A 20712-nucleotide genomic window follows, 5' to 3' on the forward strand; every position below is an offset into this window, starting at 1 on the left:
CATATGTTAGGTTGGTAAATTACACTTCTACTGTTGTTTGTGCATTTACCAAATTGTACATTTTCCTATTCCGATTATGTCATGCTAGAATGCCTACTGTTGGCTGCATCTTGTTGGTCCTATGCAGCACATGGTAATATCCATTGATTGGAGTGTTGGATTTTAAATACTAATGTGTTTGCTCTTGTACGCTAAGTAATTTTGGTTGGTTTGCTGCTTGATATCCAATGTTAAATCTGTGTCATGAAGCAAAACCATTGGTGAACCACTGATAAGATATGATATATTTCTTAAAGTATTTCTATATATTGAGGCACCAATTGTAATAATACATACTATATTATTCTTCCACTTTGAACACGTTTAAAAAATAAATCATTATTTCCTTCTGAATGAATGTAGCTTGCTCTAGCCCAGAAACCATGAGTATTTAAAATGTAATTTACTCAAAGCAAGGCCAAATATTATGCCATATGCTTGGTAAGATCGCTGTGACCTCTACAAGGACCGCCCAATGATAGTGGCAAACTGGAGACCTCATGGTTGTAAGCCAGAACAGGAGTAATGATCTGTTGAGGTGCTAAAACAAAGCTGCAGAACATTTTATTATAATTGTATCACATATAAAAGACAATGCCCCCATTATATACAATGCTAGCACAGGAATCCATTTAATGTACCTTGAAAATACTTAACAGCTCCTTCTAGTGGAACACTGCTTTTCTACACTGTAAAAAGGAAATTACCACTTAAAGGGATAGTTCACCCCAAAACGGAAATTCTGTCATCATTTACAAGTGTTGTTCCGTACCACACAGTGTTTACACTGCACTTTTTCATATGAGGAGAGATGCTGTCAAGCACCAAAAGCACCATAAAGCCCAAAGTATACTTTGGTCAGACGTGAACGTTGAGCGTCCACAGGACATATGACGCAAATCTCATCATAAGCAGAGTGTGCGAGCACTGAACAGTGAACATGCACAGCCAATTTTTCTAATCGCGCATCTTTGAATGTGCATGCGTTATTTTCACTCATTTTTGGGTCCACAAGGTGGCAACACTTACATTTTGAGCAGTTGCTGTCACAAAGAAACACTAGAAGAAGATGCAATCGCCGCTGAACCTCAGGATGTGCAAGTCAAGAGCGATCAGGAGGTCTAGAGATACCTGCATTTGAATAACTGGAGTCTGAAGGACTATAAAGACATCTTTATGGGTCTTTACGAAAGTCCAATGTCTCATAGCAGTCTTAGTGTGCATGCGCCAACTGCTTGTGTATGTGTGCACAGTTATATGGAGTATACTTTGACAGGCTCGCGTTCGACTGTATGCTGACGTTGAGTGCTCGCGTCAAAATGGAAGTATACCTAGGGCTTTAAACTATCAACACAGTGGTAAATACGAATTGTGCACTATATTCGCACTTATAGTCTTCTGAAGCCATACGATAGCTTTGTTTGAGGAACGGCCAAAATTTTGGTCATTATTCACTGAAAATCTTCCCCTTCACCACAACTCTCAAATCTCTTTTGAATTCCTGTGTATTCAGGTGTGGCGCCTTATTCACGGTAGCGCTGTGGGGATGATAATGAGGCTGTGAGGGATAGACATACATCTCTTCAATGGCACGCATTGTATAACCTCCTGAGACCCCTGTGTGACTGCTGTCTGCATTTTTCATTCCCCTTTTTGATTTGAAACTAGTAGCCAATAAAAAACATGCAAAAAAACATTACCAAATAGTTTTTCCAAAACATTGATGTCCACATATGTGGACAGTGAGACTAAGTTGTGAAATTTTAAATAACACCAAGCTATAGAAAGTCAGATTTTTTTAATCAAATTGTTTATTATGTTTCCAGGAGTGTTGGTTATTCATGTTGTTGTGACGTTACAGACATAAGATCAGAAATGAGCATAAATAATTCTGATTCAAAGTAATGGCCATCTTTATCCAATCACTGCCAACCATGTTAAAATAAAATTATACATTATAAATTCTGAATCTATGTACTGATTATACTGAATGCACTTAGCTGCATAGAGAGCTATAGGATGCTCACTTGCTCCCTATTTAGTAAATGACTTCTCCTCCAGTGTGCTGTCTGGCTGCACTGGTCTCAGAACAAATGCACAACTTTCAAATGCACCTTATTTTCATAATAACTCCATATAAAGCCTCTGAAGGCAACACTTTCCAGTTTCTGGATGCATCCATTAATTCTCAATGTGATAATATACAGTGAATACAGGATATTTTATCTAAAACCGAGCATATAGTCCACAAATGTGGTCATTGTGTTTAACAGCGTGTCATTTCGCGATCAATCGTTCGAGATCAGTTGGTTTAAATTAAATGAAATTATGCGTTGCATATGGCGAAGCCATAATATAACGTCCACACATGTAGACGCAGGGTTGCATGGGTATAAAGCTGTAAAAAGCTCCTATATCACATCTGGTCTTCTGCAACTCTGGAGTTTTTTGTCTACTGAACATTTTTGAAAAGATGTTTTTTCAATGTTTTGTCCGCGGAACGATCCAGAAACTCTTTAAACAGCAGTACAACCTATTGAAGAGACTGTACGTACCTCTTTGTCATTCCCGTCAAAAATCAAAGATGGCGCTGCTGTGAATAAGGTCTTGAACATGCAAGCCAAAAATCTGGGTGACAGTGGCACTTACAGTGAAGGATTTAAAATACATTTCCATTGTAAATTCCTCTCTGTAACCTTGATTTATTCAATTTTTTTTAAAGAAAAGAAGGGACGACTCGAAATAATTTTTGGTTGTAATCAACATTATGCCACAAATGCCATCAGTTAAGCTTAACTTGTATTGAACCTGAAATATTCCTTTAAAGGCAAACCAGAAATATGGATTTTTCCAAATGTGGTCAAGTGAGCCAGCCAGTTTATGCTAGAAGAAGAGAAAAATTAATTCAAATATGGTCACTTATGCATTATTTGTATTCCAATTGAAGCTCTAGCATGTGAGGCATTGCATCAATTTATGTTCCAAGGAGTGAACAAATAATACTATCGCTGCTTTTAGTGCATTTTTTAAAGTGTAAGAGGAACCCACTTATCCAAACAAAAGCCCTTGTGTGGTGATGCAATTCACAAACAGCAGATGAATAGTAGTGTTTATTCAAACGAGCACCATTCTGAATAAAACAAATTCATCATGTCCATGTGTCGAGGAGGCATAAAACTCTACCCTCATGCAAAGTTGACTGTAAAATGTACAGGTATCTTTATTGCAGAGAAGATCAAATTATTTATAAATGTTAATGTATTTCATTCTCTGTATAATCTTATTATGTCTTATTGCACCCTCCCCCTTGATCATATTTTATTATGCAACAATTAGCATTGTGTTTCCCTGGTTATTGTGATCGTTTGGTTATGGTTGGCTTTCTTGCTGCGTCAAAAGCATCCGTAAACATCATTTACAACAATAGGTCCATATGAGTCACCATATACATCACACATAGGTGTCACGTCATGTACCATTCTCCCTTAGAAAATCAAAACATTTTAAAAACCGTATTGATTAAAAAAACAACACCAGCGAGGAAATCGAACTAAAAATGCAATCGTGTGCTAGATTATGAGAGAATCTTGCTGATAGAAACTCCAGCAATGTTGTCAAGTCTTTAGCCTTTCTGCATTATTCGTTGTGCATTACGCATTTCTGTCTGTTTAAAAAGTCTTAGCGAGACCGTAATCCATGGACATTATCTGAATTATCCGTAGCACATGGCTTTGTTCGGTAACACGCTGTCTTTTTTTAGGAAAGGCCCTTGAAGCCTGAAATACGTAGATGGTCCTCTTTACGTCCAACCTCATACAGTCGTGACCCGCATCACCACCTCGCGGTTGGTGGCGGTTCCGAGCCGAGGGTCACTGGGCCGCAGTTGGCTGAGGATGTGGAGAATGGTGTATCCACAGTGGTGGTTGAGGATAGTCCTGAACCGGCGCACTCGCTGGCCCCCCCTGCTGCCGCTGGCCAGACCATGTGGGTTACTGCGTGAGCCGCGATTTCCCGCCTTGCTGCTGGAGCTCGCTGGGTCTCCCAAGTCTTTTGACTTCTCATAGTTCAATACTTTCCACTGTTGATTAACAGCCTGCCATCGCTTGAAGATTCTATACACCGATGAGCCCTCGTGGATTATAAGGCCTGTGAAGAATTATAAATAGGTGGACATTAAGAATCCTTATTTCTGGTTAGTTATATAAACTTATTTCTATAAATTCTATAAATGTACATATTCATTCATACATATAGGCTATGCATATGCACTGTATGTACATTAGGGGTGTAACAGTTCAAACAATACATGGTTTGGTTTGTATCATGGTTTTCTAGTTACGTTGGGGATGAAATATTATTGCTAATTCCAAAGTAAACATCCGTGTTTTATCTGGTAAGAAACACTTTAACAGATTGTACTTAACTCAAAAATCAAACTTATAAATCAACCGCAACATTTTAATCAACATTTTAAATAGCTGAATTATCAATAGTTATGTTGGCATAATCGTTCAGCCTATCCTTCAGATTGCCATACAAGCAATGTTTGCAAACAGCAATTGTTACATCATAATTTTTTCATCATTGTTGTAGTTGACACTAAAAATTTAGTGTGTTATTTCTGCTCCAATAGTACGGAGCCCCTTAGAGGACAGGGCGGGAATTTATTTTCTGAAATAGTCTGCATACCCTCGCAATAAGTTTTGTGTTCTCTCGCAATAATTTGCATTCCCTCGCAACAAGTTTTGCGTGACCTCGCAATAGTTTGAGTTCCCTCGCAATTAGTTTTGCGTTCCCTCGCAATTAGTTTTGCGTTCCCTCGCAATAGTTTGCATTACCTCGCAATTAGTTTTGCTTTCCTTCGCAATAGTTTGTGTTCCCTTCCCTCACAATAGTTTGTATTCTCTCGCAATTAGTTTTACATTCCCTCACAATATTTTGCGTTCCCTCTGAATTTATTTTTGCATTCCCTCGCAATAGTTTGCATTCCCTCGCAATTAGTTTTGCGTTCCCTCGCAATTAGTTTTGCATTCCCTCGCAACAGTTTGTTTTCCCTCGCAATGTTTTGCATTCCCTTGCAATAGTTTGCGTTCCCTCGCAATAAGTCTTGCATTCCCTCGCAATAAGTCTTGCGTTCCCTCGCGATAGTTTGCGTTCCCTCGCAATAAATCTTACATTCCCTCGCAATAGTTTGCGTTCTCTCGCAATACTTTGTTTTCCCTCGCAATAAGTTTTGCGTTCCCTCACAATAGTTTGCGTTCCCTCGCAATAGTTTGTTTTCCCTCGCAATAAGTTTTGCGTTCCCTCGCAATAGTTTGCGTTCCCTCACAATAAGTTTTGCGTTCCCTCGCAATAGTTTGCGTTCTCTTGTATTAAGTTTTGCGTTCCCTCGCAATAAGTCTTGCATTCCCTCGCAATAGTTTGCGTTCTCTCGCAATAGTTTGCGTTCCCTCACAATAAGTTTTGCGTTCCCTCGCAATAGTTTGCGTTCCCTCACAATAAGTTTTGCGTTCCCTCGCAATAGTTTGCGTTCTCTCGTATTAAGTTTTGCGTTCCCTCGCAATAGTTTGCGTTCCCTCACAATAAGTTTTGCGTTCCCTCGCAATAGTTTGCGTTCCCTCACAATAAGTTTTGCGTTCCCTCGCAATAGTTTGCGTTCCCTCACAATAAGTTTTGCGTTCCCTCGCAATAGTTTGCGTTCCCTCACAATAAGTTTTGCGTTCCCTCGCAATAGTTTTGTGTTCCCTCACAATAGTTTGCGTTCTCTCGCAATAGTTTGTTTTCCCTCGCAATAAGTTTTGCGTTCCCTCGCAATAGTTTGCGTTCCCTCACAATAAGTTTTGCGTTCCCTCGCAATAGTTTGCGTTCTCTCGTATTAAGTTTTGCGTTCCCTCGCAATAAGTTTTGCGTTCCCTCGCAATAGTTTGCGTTCTCTCGCAATAGTTTGTTTTCCCTCGCAATAAGTTTTGCATTCCCTCGTAATAGTTTGTGTTCCCTCACAATGAGTTTTGCGTGCCAACTTGATGTTACAATTTACCATGGTTTTACTACAGTAACCATATTTTAACCATGATATTCATAATGAAACCACAGTGATAATACAGGGAAACAAAAACTATGGTAATAAAAATCATAATTATGTGGTTATTATGGTTTTACCTTACAAATACCATAGTTTAAATATCGTTTTACTATATTAATATAGTAGACTGTAGTAACCACAGTTTTTAGCAGAAATTATGGTTTTACTATAGTAATATTTTAGTAACCATGACTGTTGTTGGCTAACCTTTCTTTTTTTTTGGTGTGGAAACCATGGTTTTACTATAGTAATGTTGTTGTAACTATGAAAAGTAAGTTAAGTAACTACGTTTTTAATACAGTATACTGTGTCCATATAGTTTTACTGTAGATTAACTATGGTAATTCTTTATGGTATTTGTAGTAAAACCATAACCACTAAATTATGATTTTTATTACCATAGTTTTCACTCTTTTGTATTACTATGGTTTTACTAATTATGTACATTTGTTTTGTATTTTGTAAAAAAAATTTTTTAATTTGATATGCAAATCATGGTAAATTTATTGCGAGGGAATGCAAAAATTATTGGGAAGGAACACAAACATTGCTAGGAAATGCAAAATGTATTGTGAGAGAACGCAAACTACTGTGAGGGCACGCAAAACTATTTCAGAAAAAAAACATTCCCACCCTGTCCTCTAAGGGGCTCCATAGAGTGCAACAGTACCTGGCTTTTTCAGTCATCTTGGTTCAGGAAGTACACTGCCTGGCCAAAAAAAAGGTCACCGTTTGAATTTAAATAAGCAAATACTTAAGAGCCTATGATTGGATCATTATTGTAGTGATTAATATGTTTCAGCTGGCAACAATTCTTTTAACCCTAGCTGATACAGTGTGTAGCTTCTCATTTCTTAAACAACCATGTTGGAAGACGTATCCCGTGGTCATGGAAAAGATGATACCGTGTTTCAGAAGGGGCAAATTATTGGCCTTCATCAAGCAAAGAAAAAAACTAAGGAGATTGCTGAAATCACTGGAATTGGGTTAAGAACTGTCCAATGCATTATTAAAACCTGGAAGGATAGTGGTGAACCATCAGCTTCGTGGAAGAAATGCGGTCGGAAAAAAATCCTGAATGATCAGAGATCACTAAAATGTTTGAAGTCACATCGTAAAAAATCGACAGTAGAAATCACGGCTATGTTTAATAGTGAAAGTAAGAGCATTTCCACACGCACAGTGCGAAGAAAACTTACAGGACTGGGACTAAACAGCTGTGTGGCCACAAGAAAGCCACTTGTTAGTGAGGCTAATCAGAAAAAACTACTTGAACTTGAACAACTTCAAATTGCTAGGGAGCATGTGGAGCAATGGAAAAAGGTCATGTGGTCTGATGAGTTCAGATTTACCCTATTTCAAAGCGATGGGCACGTCAGGGTAAGAAGGGAAGCGCATGAGTGCCCACTGTACAAGCCTCTGGTTACAATCTGGGGTTGCTTCAATTGGTCAGGTCTAGGCTCAGCAATATTATGCGTCAATAAAATGAAGTCAGCTGACTACCTGAATGTACTGAATGACCAGGTTATCCCATCAATGGATTTTTTCTTCCCTGATGGCACGGGTATATTCCAGGACAACAATGCCAAAATTAATCGGGCTCAAATTGTGAAAGAGTGGTTCAGAGAGCATGAGGAATCATTTTAACACATGAATTGGCCACCACAGAGCCCTGACCTTAACCCCATTGAAAGTCTTTGGGATATGCTGGAGAAGACTTTACGGAGTGGTTCGACTCTCCCGTCATCAATACAAGATCTCGGCCAAAAATTAATGCAACTCTGGAAGGAAATAAATTTTGTGACGTTGCATAAGATTGTCGAAACAATGCCACGACGAGTACGCGCCATAATCAAAGCTAAAGGCGGTCCAACGGAATATTAGAGTACGCAACTTTTGTTTTGGCCAGGCAGTGTATTTTTCCCATTATTTATTTCCATAGGGATTTTATCAAATCCTTCATAAAAGAGTTCTAAGACATGAACCAAACCAACCAGATCTGAGGTGAATCACAACATTACAAAGTTTGATTTGAAGCAAAAAAATAAATATATAAAAAAATACAAATAAAAAGGTACAAGACTGTGTACTTCATGTCTTCCATGAGGACATGAACTAATCCCAATGGGATTCCGCAATCCCAAAGGAATTCCGCAATAAAACACAATTTTTAAAAATGAAGTTGAAATAACACGGACTGATGGCTTCATCAAATGCATATATCATCGATGGACAACCTGGAAGCTCACAGTAGGTCTGTCTTTAAAGGTTTACAAGTTATCACTTAAATCAATTTGCCTATTGCAAAAATTAATGGGGGTTTTACTTCCAGAACCAGACTGTTGCGCTCTACAGCAGCACCAAATGGAATAGTTATATTCCATTTGGGCCGGACATAACATTGGGTCAACCAATGGTCTATTTTGGTGTGAAGCTACCTGTTGTTTGAGCAGAGGGAGTGTTTGAAACTTGTTTGAAAACAGTCATTTTTATTTACAAGGAAAACATCTTCATAAAGGGACTAAGTTATTTATTACTTCACATGGGAAATGCCAAAAGGTAAGGGTCAGGGTTAGCCTATAAGAATTTCAGTTATTTTAATTTAATAACAACAGAAGTCAAAGGGAGGTCCTCAGTGTGACATAAAAAACAAACGTGTGTTTGCAGTTGGCAAACGTTCATTGATTTATCCTATTTATTCTGCCTCTCACCTATGCACACGATGTCCATGAAGCCGTACATGCCATAGCAGATCTGGAAGAGCAGGTCCTGCCGTTGCCATTTGGCGGACGGACTGAGAGAAGACCACACCAGCCATGAGATACTGGCGATGAGGAAGAGTGAGCCCAGGATGATGGCGGCGATCTGCACCTTCTCAATCACCGTCAGGGAAATAGCCTGCCACTGAAACACGTGGCAAAAAAAGCACAATATGACGAAACCATCAACAGTGTTGGGTTAATTACTTTAACAAGTAATTCATGCTACACCACTCATTACTTCATGGAAAGCGTAATCTTATTACTAAATACTTTACTTTTAGGGTACCCCAACAAGCACTTTCAAACTAGATAACAAACAGCTTTTACAGTCTCAGCTAGTCGAAGAACGTTGATGATTGGTTAAAACGAATCATGTGTTCGGTTTAGACGTAGCATTCTTTATTTATTGTCCTCAGTAGGGGGCACACACCCTTCAGCTGTCGCAGAAATAAAAACAGTTGTACATACAGTATGAACGGGATTTTATGTTTTGAATGTAGTAGTGTAATTGTAATTGAAAGTCTGTGGGCTCTATTAACGTGACCGCCCTAGGCACAGCACAACGTGCTACAGCCGTGCGCAATGTCTTATCTAATTGTCACGAGAGCGCTAATTCTAAGCGCAATTTGTGTGCTAGTGCAAGTGGCCGTGGGTGGGAGTGTTTGTGCTATCAGTGGGTGTATGCGCGCAAACTGTGGGTGATCGTATTTTAATGAAGTGGCGTAAGGCGCAATTTGCAAACTTCCTGAGAAATAGGTAATTGCGCAAAGACGTTTCAGAACCACGTCTGTTTTCAGCGCAAAGTCTAAAATCAGTTCCAGCATTTGCAGTTTGGAGATTCCACCAGCAGTTGGTAATGAAGTTCATGTCCAACCTCTACACTTCATTATTTTGATTATATTTTTATTTCGTTTAAAGTGTCATTTGAATTTAGAAATATTTTGGTTACATTTTTTTGTTTCAATAAATGATTTAATTTTAAATCAAAATCACTGTAATTGTATGGCAAGTATTTAAAATGTAATGCATTTAAAATGTAAAACACTACTTTTTTTTTAACAAAACAAAAATTATATTACAGCAACAAATTGATTTGTAACTTGATCCTCAGTGTTTGCTTTTCTTGTAGATGACTATAAATAGAGATGCTAGCCTGGGCTGAGCCCTGACCCAGATATCTCACAGTTTGAGCGGAGCTGACTGATGGGTTACCTGCAGTGGGTTCTTGGTGCTGATGGCCAGGACTTGGTATTTGAAGTAGCAGAGCTCACAGCTCCAGGAGCCCCTCTCACTGATCCAGCGAATCAGGCAGGGCTGGTGAGTGCAGCGCACCGAGCCGTCACAACGGCAAGGACTCAATAGCTCCCCCTGCAGATGAGGGAGAACACAATTCGATGACAAACCGTACAATTTACAATACATGAAATAAAAATGGACACTATTTACTTTCTCAGTAAATGTCTCTGATCCTTCTGTGCGATGAAAATGTTTGCTTTCACAATCGTTCATCAAAAGGTAATTTCAAAAGTCGCTTCAATGCCTCTGAATAGACTTTTCTGCTGATGTAACCAAGGCTGGGTGGGTGGGAGAAAAAAAATATTAACCAATAATATTATAGCTATTCCAGTCCAATAAAATCTTGATGGATACAATTGATTACATTATTTCCCACTAAATATACTGTTTTTCTCAGAAATAATCACATTACGGATGGTAATGTTTTGGGATATGCCATTTCATGTTGTCATTAACAAATTAAACAACTAAAATTTCATGAAAAACATATTGGAGGGGAGGGGTTGAAAAATATCAGCCGAAAAGGAAAGTTGTTTCAGAGGCAAAGTTATAACAATTTGATAAGCGATTTTTCTTTGTAATAACCTGCACTGATGAATTGTGCACAATAAGACCAGGAATGCAATAAAACCTGTCAAGAAAATGTCCTTGTCTTATTATTTTACTCCAAAATTAAATGAAACAAATAAGAAATCATATTTTACATATAGCAAATGGAGCCTATTTTAAAGGCCATTAAAATCTTTTTACATTGTGACATTATTTTCATGACAGTTATAGACATTTTACCCCTCAATTCTCATTACCGCAATGCAAAAAAAGATGGTCGTTATGATATTCTTATTACCGCAATGGGAAAGAAATGATATATTATTTAAATTGTAAAGTATTTAAACATCTTAGTAGTTCTCTTTTGGTACTAACTTTCATTTTCACTGATTTTAATTTAATGAAGCATTTTACTATCTTTTTTTTTTTTTTTTAAATGACTGTGTTACGGTAATGAGAACCATCAATGAAAACAATGAGAACAGTAAAAGTTAAATGTCGGGATGTTAACGTAATGAGAATTGGTGGGTAAAATGTGCTTAAGTGTCCTGAAAATAATGTCACAATGCAAAAAATCTTTATCTTCCTTATACAAAATATAATTTCATATATTTTTGCATTGATTAGGGTTAAATATGACCAGGATATTTTCTTGACGGGTCTCGTGAGAATCAACCATACAACTGAAATGCATAAATCTTAAAAATAGACTTAGATTAGACTTTAACTACACTTAATAGTTAGGTAGTATATTTCTGTTTAATTTCCAACAGATCCTAACTCTGTGCACAGGCATATAAGCGTCAAATGAAATGCTACTAGGATCACACCACGTCTGGTGAAAGCCTCTATGGGCTTTACAATCCTGTGGCATCTGTTGACATTTAAAGCTGCCGTTACAATCGAAAGACCCTGGGTAAGCACATATCCCTCTCTTTCAGTTAATATCCATTCACAACTGGAAGAGCCCAGCCAACCCCCCTCCTCAATGTGGTATGTGTAGTGGGCTCAAGGATTTTAAGCGTATGCAGTTAATAGATGGGTGAGTTATCCTCGCCATCTCTGCTCCAGACACTCAATCAATACCTCTGAAACACGTACAGAGAGAGACACGCTCTGTAGATAAAATGCCGAAGGGCCAATTCACTAAACAATTGCAGTATTTCAGCGCAAAATCCTCCCTCTTAAGACCAAAGTATACTTCGGTTTTACACGTGTAAGTGTGTCTCATGCACAATGCGCGTGACGCAAATTTTGTCATTAGCACAGAGTGCGTGTACTGTCCGCGTGCAGCCTAGTTTTTCTAGACACGCAGACTTATTTTCTTGCGCATCATCGGCTCATGTGCCTGCCATTGACTATGCAAAAAGTGCATCACAAACAGTCATAGCGTGCATGTGTCAAATGCGTCTGTATGGGCTCGCAAGAATACTTTGAAAGGCTGAGCCCTAACCCCCGGAAATACAGTTTGATCCGATGCTAAGTACGCAAATAGCTCTGCCCCCCACCCCCCCACACAACTGCCCCTGGCACCACTCTGTGGACATTTCACCTGGAAACTAGAGCTCACACATACACATTTGTTCTAAAAAATTTCCAGTTTCGGCCACTGGGGGCAGTAATTAGAATTTCGGTAAGCATAGACTGATTTCAGCAGCATAATTTTTGACATACTGTTGACTTATTTTTGACCTACTGAGTTCACAGTACAGATTTTGTTATTAAAATTACAGGGGCTTGATTCCCTCTAATGTAAATCTATGGAATTTGTTTTACCTTTTTTATCATCCACCTGACAAAAGTAATCTAAAAATTTGATCTTTTAGAAAAGTAATAGCACACCTCTTCTCAATAAGCCGCAGAATTTGAGGTATCATTCATGTACTTATGCTTAGGATTTTGTTTAAATCCCAAATTTTAAGTATGAGCAATGGTTTTGTAATGCTAGTAGATGTTTTCAGAGCACTGCACAGATTAGAAATATGACTATATACTAAATACTAGAATTCAGGATCTACATGTGGGACTTAACACTAGATATCAACAGCCTAGCAATCTAGAATCGAAATAAACGTGTCCACCAGTGTGCTGGGTATACGTATTTAGAGGGAAAGCATGCATCTGCTAACATTACAGATGTAATGCCAAAGTTTAGAGAGCTGTCAAGAGAACATTCAATAGATACAAGGTGAACAACAAGCCGAGTATAAAGAACAGGGATGTATAACTGGGGAGCTGAGATACCAGACAGTACAACTTTAGAGAAAGACTGCAAATCAGTGAATGGTTTCTCAGCACTCAGGTGAAGAATAAATCTCAGCATGAAGAATAAAAAAAAGAATAAAGAGTTGAAAAGGAGGAAAGTAATCTGTGGGCATTAATTGCATTGATTCGTGGTACACAGCGTTGAGTGTTTAAATGCATGAGGAATTTAAAGGTGTGACTAGAATGAGAACTGTTTCAGGTTTAATGATCAGTATTAATTGGAGCAGATTTATTTGTGTTCATCTCAATTTGTCTGATAAAGACAGAAACAGACAACTAAAGAGATCAAGACTTTAACTAAGCACTACTGAGTTCATCCAATAGCCTAAGTATAATATATAAATTGGGGCTCAAATGTCTGAGATCACATTGAAAATCTTGTTTTTTTTTTTTTTTTTTTTTTTTATCCTGGAATTAGAAACAAAGTTTTGAATTTTTAAGGAAATTTAAAAATAAGAAATGTTATGCTGTAAAATGAAAAAGAAATACACTGTAAAAATGTGAAAATATAATAAAATTATGGAGCTATTTCTACCTGATCTGACCATTCAAATGATTTTCGTTGGTAATGTTTATTTAATTTTTTTACTTTAAAGGGTTAATTCACGCAAAATAAACATTCTTGGAGGAAACATTTTAAATTGCATAGGGGGAAAAAGAGCAGCCTCAACATTCTTAAAACATTCTCTTGTGGTTGACTGAAGAAAGAAAGTCATACGGGTTTGGAACAACATGAGGGTGTGTAAATGATGACAGAATTTTAATGTTTGGGTGAACTACCCCCTTAAAATAAAACCTGTAAATTTAGATGTTCCCACAAGAAGCATTTATATGATACCTGAAAAAAAATACATTTTTTTATAATGTATTGATTCTTCACTATTTCTAAGTCACTACTCAAATGTAAACAAATTCCTTTCATTGACCATGTTAACATCTTTTTACAAAAGGTCAGATTTCCCTGCTTCCTTTGAAACACACAAGATACTCTTTGAAACATTATCAAATCATGTTTCATGTTGCCATTAAAGCAAAAAGGTGACATACCATATTCTGAAATCCATGCAATATTTTCCATTCCTTGAACTCAGAACTCAAATTGTTACGCTGATTGTATAATTTGCAATGAACAATTGGATTTTAAATTAGAAAACAATGCAAAATAGTGGAATTGTCCCTATTGCACCCAAGAACTCCCCTTCACATGTTCTGTCAATTTCTGCTTTACAGTTAACAATACAAAGCTGTCCAACCTGATCAATGTGAGCGCTGCAATAAGTGGACCTAGATGAGTCATAGTGTGCTTTATAGTACAGTATGTCCTCTTCTTGTTGTCTCTGTTTGGCTGTTATCAGATATCTAAGGTCAGATTTCATTTAGCAAAATCCAGACATAACCTGCTGAAGCTGTCTAGCCCAACATCTCTTCACTGGTAAAGAATGATCAAGTCATACTTTCCGCAAACTAATAATTGACTCACAGCTTGGTTCATGCAAGAAAAGAGAAGTATCATCATGGCAAACCATGTTTCGGCACTAAACTGAGAAAAAAATGACACTTCGGCTTTAAAGAGCTTAATTCTTGTACTTCATATCAAATTGTCAAAAAATCATTACAGCTATAAATGGATGACTTAAACTGGCAGATGCCTCACTGCAGACTCCTTATATCTTTATTCTGGCATCTGTTTTTCTTCTGTTGATCCGATACTTTCAACAGCTCATTAAACAACTTACCTGAGTGGCAGGTTTACACCGAATTGCATCTTGCAATGAAAAAAGACACCAAGGCTGACATAATCAGATGGACTGCCAGATGGATTGTGTTGGTACATCACCAACACCTTTCCAAATTATCTGATGTATACAGCTAACTCGTAGCAGACTAGCTTTACAGGTTTTGCACATCTGTTGTCTCACAACTTGGCTGCTGACCAAAATTCCATCTTGTGTTCGGCCCATATATTACAAACACAAACATGCTGATTTATCCATGAGAATCTGATTACACAGACGCATGTGCTTACACTAATACAGATGTTCAATTAATTGGAGGACAAATCGATTCTTCATGGATAAGAAAGCTGATATCACAAAGCCACTAGTCAACCTTCCATTTTGCTTACGTATTACCACACTGAATGAACTACATGGTTTTTTTGGGGGGTTTTTTTGCTTCTTAAAGAAATAGTTCACCCAAAGATGAAAATTCTCTCATCATTTACTCACCCTCATGCCATCCCAGATGTTTCTGACTTTCTTTCTTCTGCTGAACACAAACAAAGATTTTTAGAAGAATATCTCAGCTCTGTAGGTCCATACAATGCAAGTGAATGGTGACCAAAATGTTGAAGCTCCAAAAAGCACATAAAAGCAACATGAAAGTAATCCATGTGACTCCAGTGGTTTAATCTATATCTTCAAAAGCTATACAATAGGTGTGTGTGAGAAACAGATCAATATTTAAGTCCTTTTTTACTAAAAATCTAATTTTCACTTTCACATTCTTCACCTTTTGTTTTTGCAGATTTGCTTTCTTCATGCATATCGCCACCTACTGGGCAGGTAGGAGAATTTATTGTGAAAAAACACTTAAATATTTATCTGTTTCTCACCCACACCTATAATATCACTTCTGAAGATTACTTTTATGGTGCTTTAAGTGCTTTTTGCAGCTTCCAAATTTTGGTCACCATTCACTTGCATTGTATGGACCTACAGAGCTGAGATATTCTTCTAAAAACTGTGTTCAGGAGAAGAAAGAAAGTCACACAGCTAGGATGGCAGTAGAGTGAGTAAATGATGAGAGCATTTTTAGTTTTGGGTGAACTATTCCTTTAATATCTTGGCAATTATTATTACACAGATTGATTTCTCATTTATTTTTTCATTAGAAATTAACAAACTGCCATTACTGAGCCAGTACATAAGGAATCTGCATTGAAATCTGTGTTCTTGCTTACTCTAAATTACTACGGTAAGCTGCCGGGATCGATTTTGGTGGTAAATTTCAGGCTTCCGTCGTTGTCCTTGCGTGTTTACATCATGTCTATTAACAAAGAAAAAAAGGCTACTATGGCGAGCAGATATGCTATTTACTTTCTCAGACACTGAAAAAAAAAAAAACGGTGCTAGCTGAAATTCAAATCACTGCCCCCAGTGGCTGAAACTGGAAGAGTTGTTGAACGTATGAGTATACAGTATGTGAGCTCCAGTTTCAAGGTAAAATGTCCACAGAGGGGCGGCAAAAGTGCGTTGAATTTTTAGTTGTAAATGATGCAATACAGTCAGCAGGAATGCATATTTTATTAACTCTACCCTCTAACCCAAACCCTAAACCTAACAGACAGTGGAGTAAAAATGTAATTAACTTTCAAAAGCAACATATTGATTTCCCGTGTGATCACGTTGGTGATGTACAAAATAAAACAATGTTCTTCTGCCAGTATCTTGCAATTTTATGTATCAACCAAGAATTCTGTAGTGTACCTTTTAAAAAGTGAATTGGGTTGGCTCTATGCAGGGTGCATTAACTTTAACACAATTGCACAGTAGCATACAGGCCACTTTTGCTTCATCTGGGCCTTTTTCTGTAACTGCAAACAACAATTTCAGTATTTCAGAGCATGTGAATCCCAATCCTGGTCTGTATTAACATAGCTATGTTTGCATGGCAAATTAATCAATTTCAGGCTGCCCAAGGCTTTAACAACCAATCTATGATCTATACATTTCTATACAGAACATCACTGAGTCTTATCGCTGAGTCATAAAAAAGCTATAGAGAGGTTCATTGGGTGAACATATTGAACTGGTGAATCGATAGCCTCCAGTGACATACAGGTAAACCCATCAACAGAGAAATGCATTTTATTAGCCTACACGTTGCACAATATGTGGTCAATGGAGTTTTATGCAGGTGGTGATACAGTAAGGTAAACATACACTGGGAATAAATTTTTGGTAATTTATATAAATTACAATTAACATTACAAAGTTTATGTTTCATTGTATTTATATAAATAAATACTAAGGAATGTCGTTAGGCAAAATTATGCATTATTTTTTTTTTTTAAGGCTGTTTATAATCATGCATTATTGTATTATTATTAAATTTGTGTTCATGTTTCGGTGTGTTTACATAAAAGAGTACTAATACTTTTGAAAAAAATTTACTGTATACCAAATTATTTTATGGAGCTGCTGCTTATTATTATTATTATTATTATGTTCTGTTGTTGTTAATATTATTGTAATCATTTACAGAGTTATTGTATATTTACACAAATACTGAGGAACAGCAAAGAACAAGATGTACCTAAAGGGATAGTTCACCCAAAACATGAAAACTCTGTTATCATTTACTCACCCTTATGTTGTTCTAAACCTGTATGACTGTGTTTCTTCCACTGAACACAACGGGAGATGTTAGGCAGAATGTTAGTCTCAGTCACCATTCACTTTCATTGCATCTTTTTCTCCCATACTATGAAAGTGAATGGTGACTGAGACTAACACACTGCCTTTTGTGTTCTACATTTGAAAGAAAGTCATACATGTTTGGAACAACATGAGGGTGAGTAGAAGATGACAGAATTTAAATTTTCTTGTGTGAACTATCCCTTTAAATCTGATTTTATGAAGCTGCTTCTAATTACATTACATAGTAGCTAAATAATTAAATTAACAAGGCAAATGTGCTACATGGACATTGTAATACATAAACATGTATAGGTAGCCTATACTAAAAGTAGCCTAACATAGCTTGTAATGTGATATAAATGCACATTTAGAGGAGAAAATATTAAGTTAATAACCTAATAAGAGAGGCAGGCCTTATTTTTGTGCTCACACGTTGGATAAAATGTTATATTTAGACATGTACATTAAGTAGCCAATAATAAAGTAATATGTACTCTAATATGGCAGAAATATACATTTAGAGAAGGAAAAAAAAGAGGTGTTATTATTGTTCTCACACATGTGAGATAAAACATTACATTTAAATAGTACCCTTAATATTAAATATTAAATGAAAATTCTCTCATTATTTACTCACCCACATGCCATCCAGATGTAATGACTTTCTTTTTTCTGCAAAACACAAACAAAGATTTTTAGAAGAATATCTCAGCTCTGTAGGTCCATACAATGCATACAAGTGAATGGTGTCCAGCAATTTCAAGCTCCAAAAATAGCATAAAGGCAGCATAAAAGTAATCCACACGACTCTAGTGGTTTAATATATGTCTTCTGAAGCAATGCAATCACTTTGGGTGAGAAACAGATGAATATTTCAATCCTTTTTAACTATAAATCTCCACTTTCACTTTCAGAATGTGAAAGTGAACGTGGAGATTTATAGTAAAAAAGGACTTAACTAATGATCTGTTCCCACACACACCTGTTATATCGCTTATAAGACATCAATTAAACCACTGGAGTCTTATGGATTACTTTTATGCTGCCTTTATGTGCTTTTTGGAGCTTCAAAGTTCTGGTCACCATTCACTTGCATTGTATGGACCTACAGAGCTGAGATATTCTTCTAAAAAGTCTTCGTTTGTGTTTTGCAAAAGAAAGAAGTCATTACATCTGGATGGCATGAGGGTGAGTAAATGATGAGAGAATTTTCATTTTGGGGTGAACTATCCCTTTAACAAGAAAAACGTGCAACGTAGGCACTGTCATATAACATAAGAAGCCAATAGGTAAACAGGCTATAACATGTATTATGACATAAATGTAGGCTAGAAGAGGATATATGAAGATGTTAATCTAAAAAACAAAAAACAGATGTAAGCCTTTATTATTGTGCTCTGCTGTACCTGCTCAGGCCCTTGGAAGCAGATCCGGCACTGGGGCGTCCTCATGCCGCTGGCCGTGCTGCTGGAGAGGCTGACCGCGTCCAGGCCCGCCTGCAACTTCGGGTTCTCCTCGAACGCCAGGCTCCTGGGCCTGGGCTCTCTGCCGTAGTATTCCTCCTCATCATTGCGGCCGGAGCAGTCGACAAAGGGCGGCCACCCGCAGCCGCCCATACTGAGCCCTCTCATGCTGTTGGATCGTCTGTTTGGGTCTTCGTCAGTGTCGGACCGTCTAGAACCGGATCGCATAAACACTAGCACCTTCAGTTCGTTAAAAAACATGCGGATCCGGTTCTTGAACATGTTTGACTACATGTGTATGTTGTGTGCCAGATGTGAAATTGTTTAATTGTTTAACAGAAAAATAGAATTGTTATTATTATTATAGGCCTCGTTGTTGTTGTTTTAGTTGGTGATAGGCAATAGTCGTTCCTCGTTGGCCTGTTATTGATATTCTATTCAGCAGACTCTCAGAGGAACGTGTCCAAACCAAAGGCAATTGGTCAGAAAAATCTCTGGACACCGTGTTGGCTTGTTAATTTCCCTCTGAAGGCATTTGTGTGTGTTGTTCCTATACACTGAACGTCCATATCATAATACGAATGCCTACATTGAACGGCAGATAATAATATTAATAATAATATGTCCGTGGTATTAGAATAAATAGCCATCATCACGTTGTTCCAGGTCTGAAGATGAATTTTCATAACAGCAATCCAAAAGCTGGATGCACGAATAAGAGAAGAGGAGGAAGAAGATGCAAAATGGTATTTCACAAAAACACCACCACATAAGCATCACTGCCACACATAGTCACAGTCCAGGATGCTTCGGTATATTTACATGACTTAGTTGCAATCATATAGGCTCTTTTATTGTTCATCACAGCAGCACAGACGAAGCTTTCACATCATTTCCAAATGCATTTTCTCATCGGCACGTCCCGACACCACCTCCCATCCTCAGAAGAATCCATTAGGTTGGCGTTTGAAAAACAAAATAGTAGCAATGCCAATGCTGGCCGAAGAACAGCAGGGAAAAAATGCCAACATCTTGTCTCCATTTGAAGTTCAGCACCACCATCCCCCTCCCGGGGCCCGATATGGTTCCTTGCCACGTTCAAAGAAAGACGGAGCTTCCAGAACTGCAAAAATACAAGCCGGCACGCGCAGATTGCCTTATTTTCCTTATTCACGAGGGTGCGCGCGTCCGACAATCAGCGTTACTGTGGATCTTAATAATGTGATGGGGATGCTGATGCTGATGCTGATGCTACTCCCCTCTGATTCATCCTCGAAATGGACGTTCTGCCGTGCGCGCATCAGACACACGGCCCTTGTTTCCAAGGCGCGCTCTCGCCCAATCAAAATGATTCATTTACAAACGTCTCGCGGTGCCATGCGCGCGCTCCCGTTCGCTCGATTCTCCCCGTTGGGAGATTCCAAGTGTGCCGATTTGGCGCGTTTTGACGGGCGCCGCTGTCCAAGGTGCTGATCTCTCGCCGTGACGTTTCCCCTACGTGTAAATAAAACGCGGGAAATACAAATGAGCGCCTCCAAAGCGGACAGGGACATTATGGGTCATTGGGTTTGAACCGGTGTGACGTGTTAGAAAATGCTTTTATTGTAATATAAGGAAGTACACTGTAAACCCTAAAGGTGTCATTCCTTTTAAAATAAAGTTGCCTTAATTAATTACTACTAGAAATGTCAAGTTTTGGGCTCATAACTCAAATAGCCTATCTATGTTCCTTGAACTTATTTTTTTCTGAAAAATCCACAGACCTGTAGATTTTAAGTGTTAATAACTCAAACTATTGAGTACAAAGTTGAGGCTATGGGGAAAACCCATAATGC

The 20712-nt window shown here is 37.9% G+C and overlaps 1 protein-coding gene across 1 annotated transcript; it reads right to left on the reverse strand.

Annotated features, from left to right (window-relative positions):
• Nucleotides 1–1863: 1863 nt before the first annotated feature.
• On the reverse strand, nucleotides 1864–20147 carry LOC127420506 (E3 ubiquitin-protein ligase MARCHF9-like). The gene is made up of 4 exons (XM_051662852.1): nucleotides 18821–20147; nucleotides 10096–10251; nucleotides 8833–9025; nucleotides 1864–4185 (listed from the first exon to the last, which is right to left on the reverse strand). The coding sequence occupies exons 1-4, from the start codon at nucleotides 19157–19159 to the stop codon at nucleotides 3851–3853; spliced, it is 1023 nt and encodes a 340-aa protein (XP_051518812.1). The 5' UTR covers nucleotides 19160–20147; the 3' UTR covers nucleotides 1864–3850.
• Between the last annotated feature and the right edge of the window lie 565 nt (nucleotides 20148–20712).

Source organism: Myxocyprinus asiaticus, chromosome 29 (genome assembly GCF_019703515.2).
Source record: "Myxocyprinus asiaticus isolate MX2 ecotype Aquarium Trade chromosome 29, UBuf_Myxa_2, whole genome shotgun sequence".
Taxonomy (NCBI): domain Eukaryota; kingdom Metazoa; phylum Chordata; class Actinopteri; order Cypriniformes; family Catostomidae; genus Myxocyprinus; species Myxocyprinus asiaticus.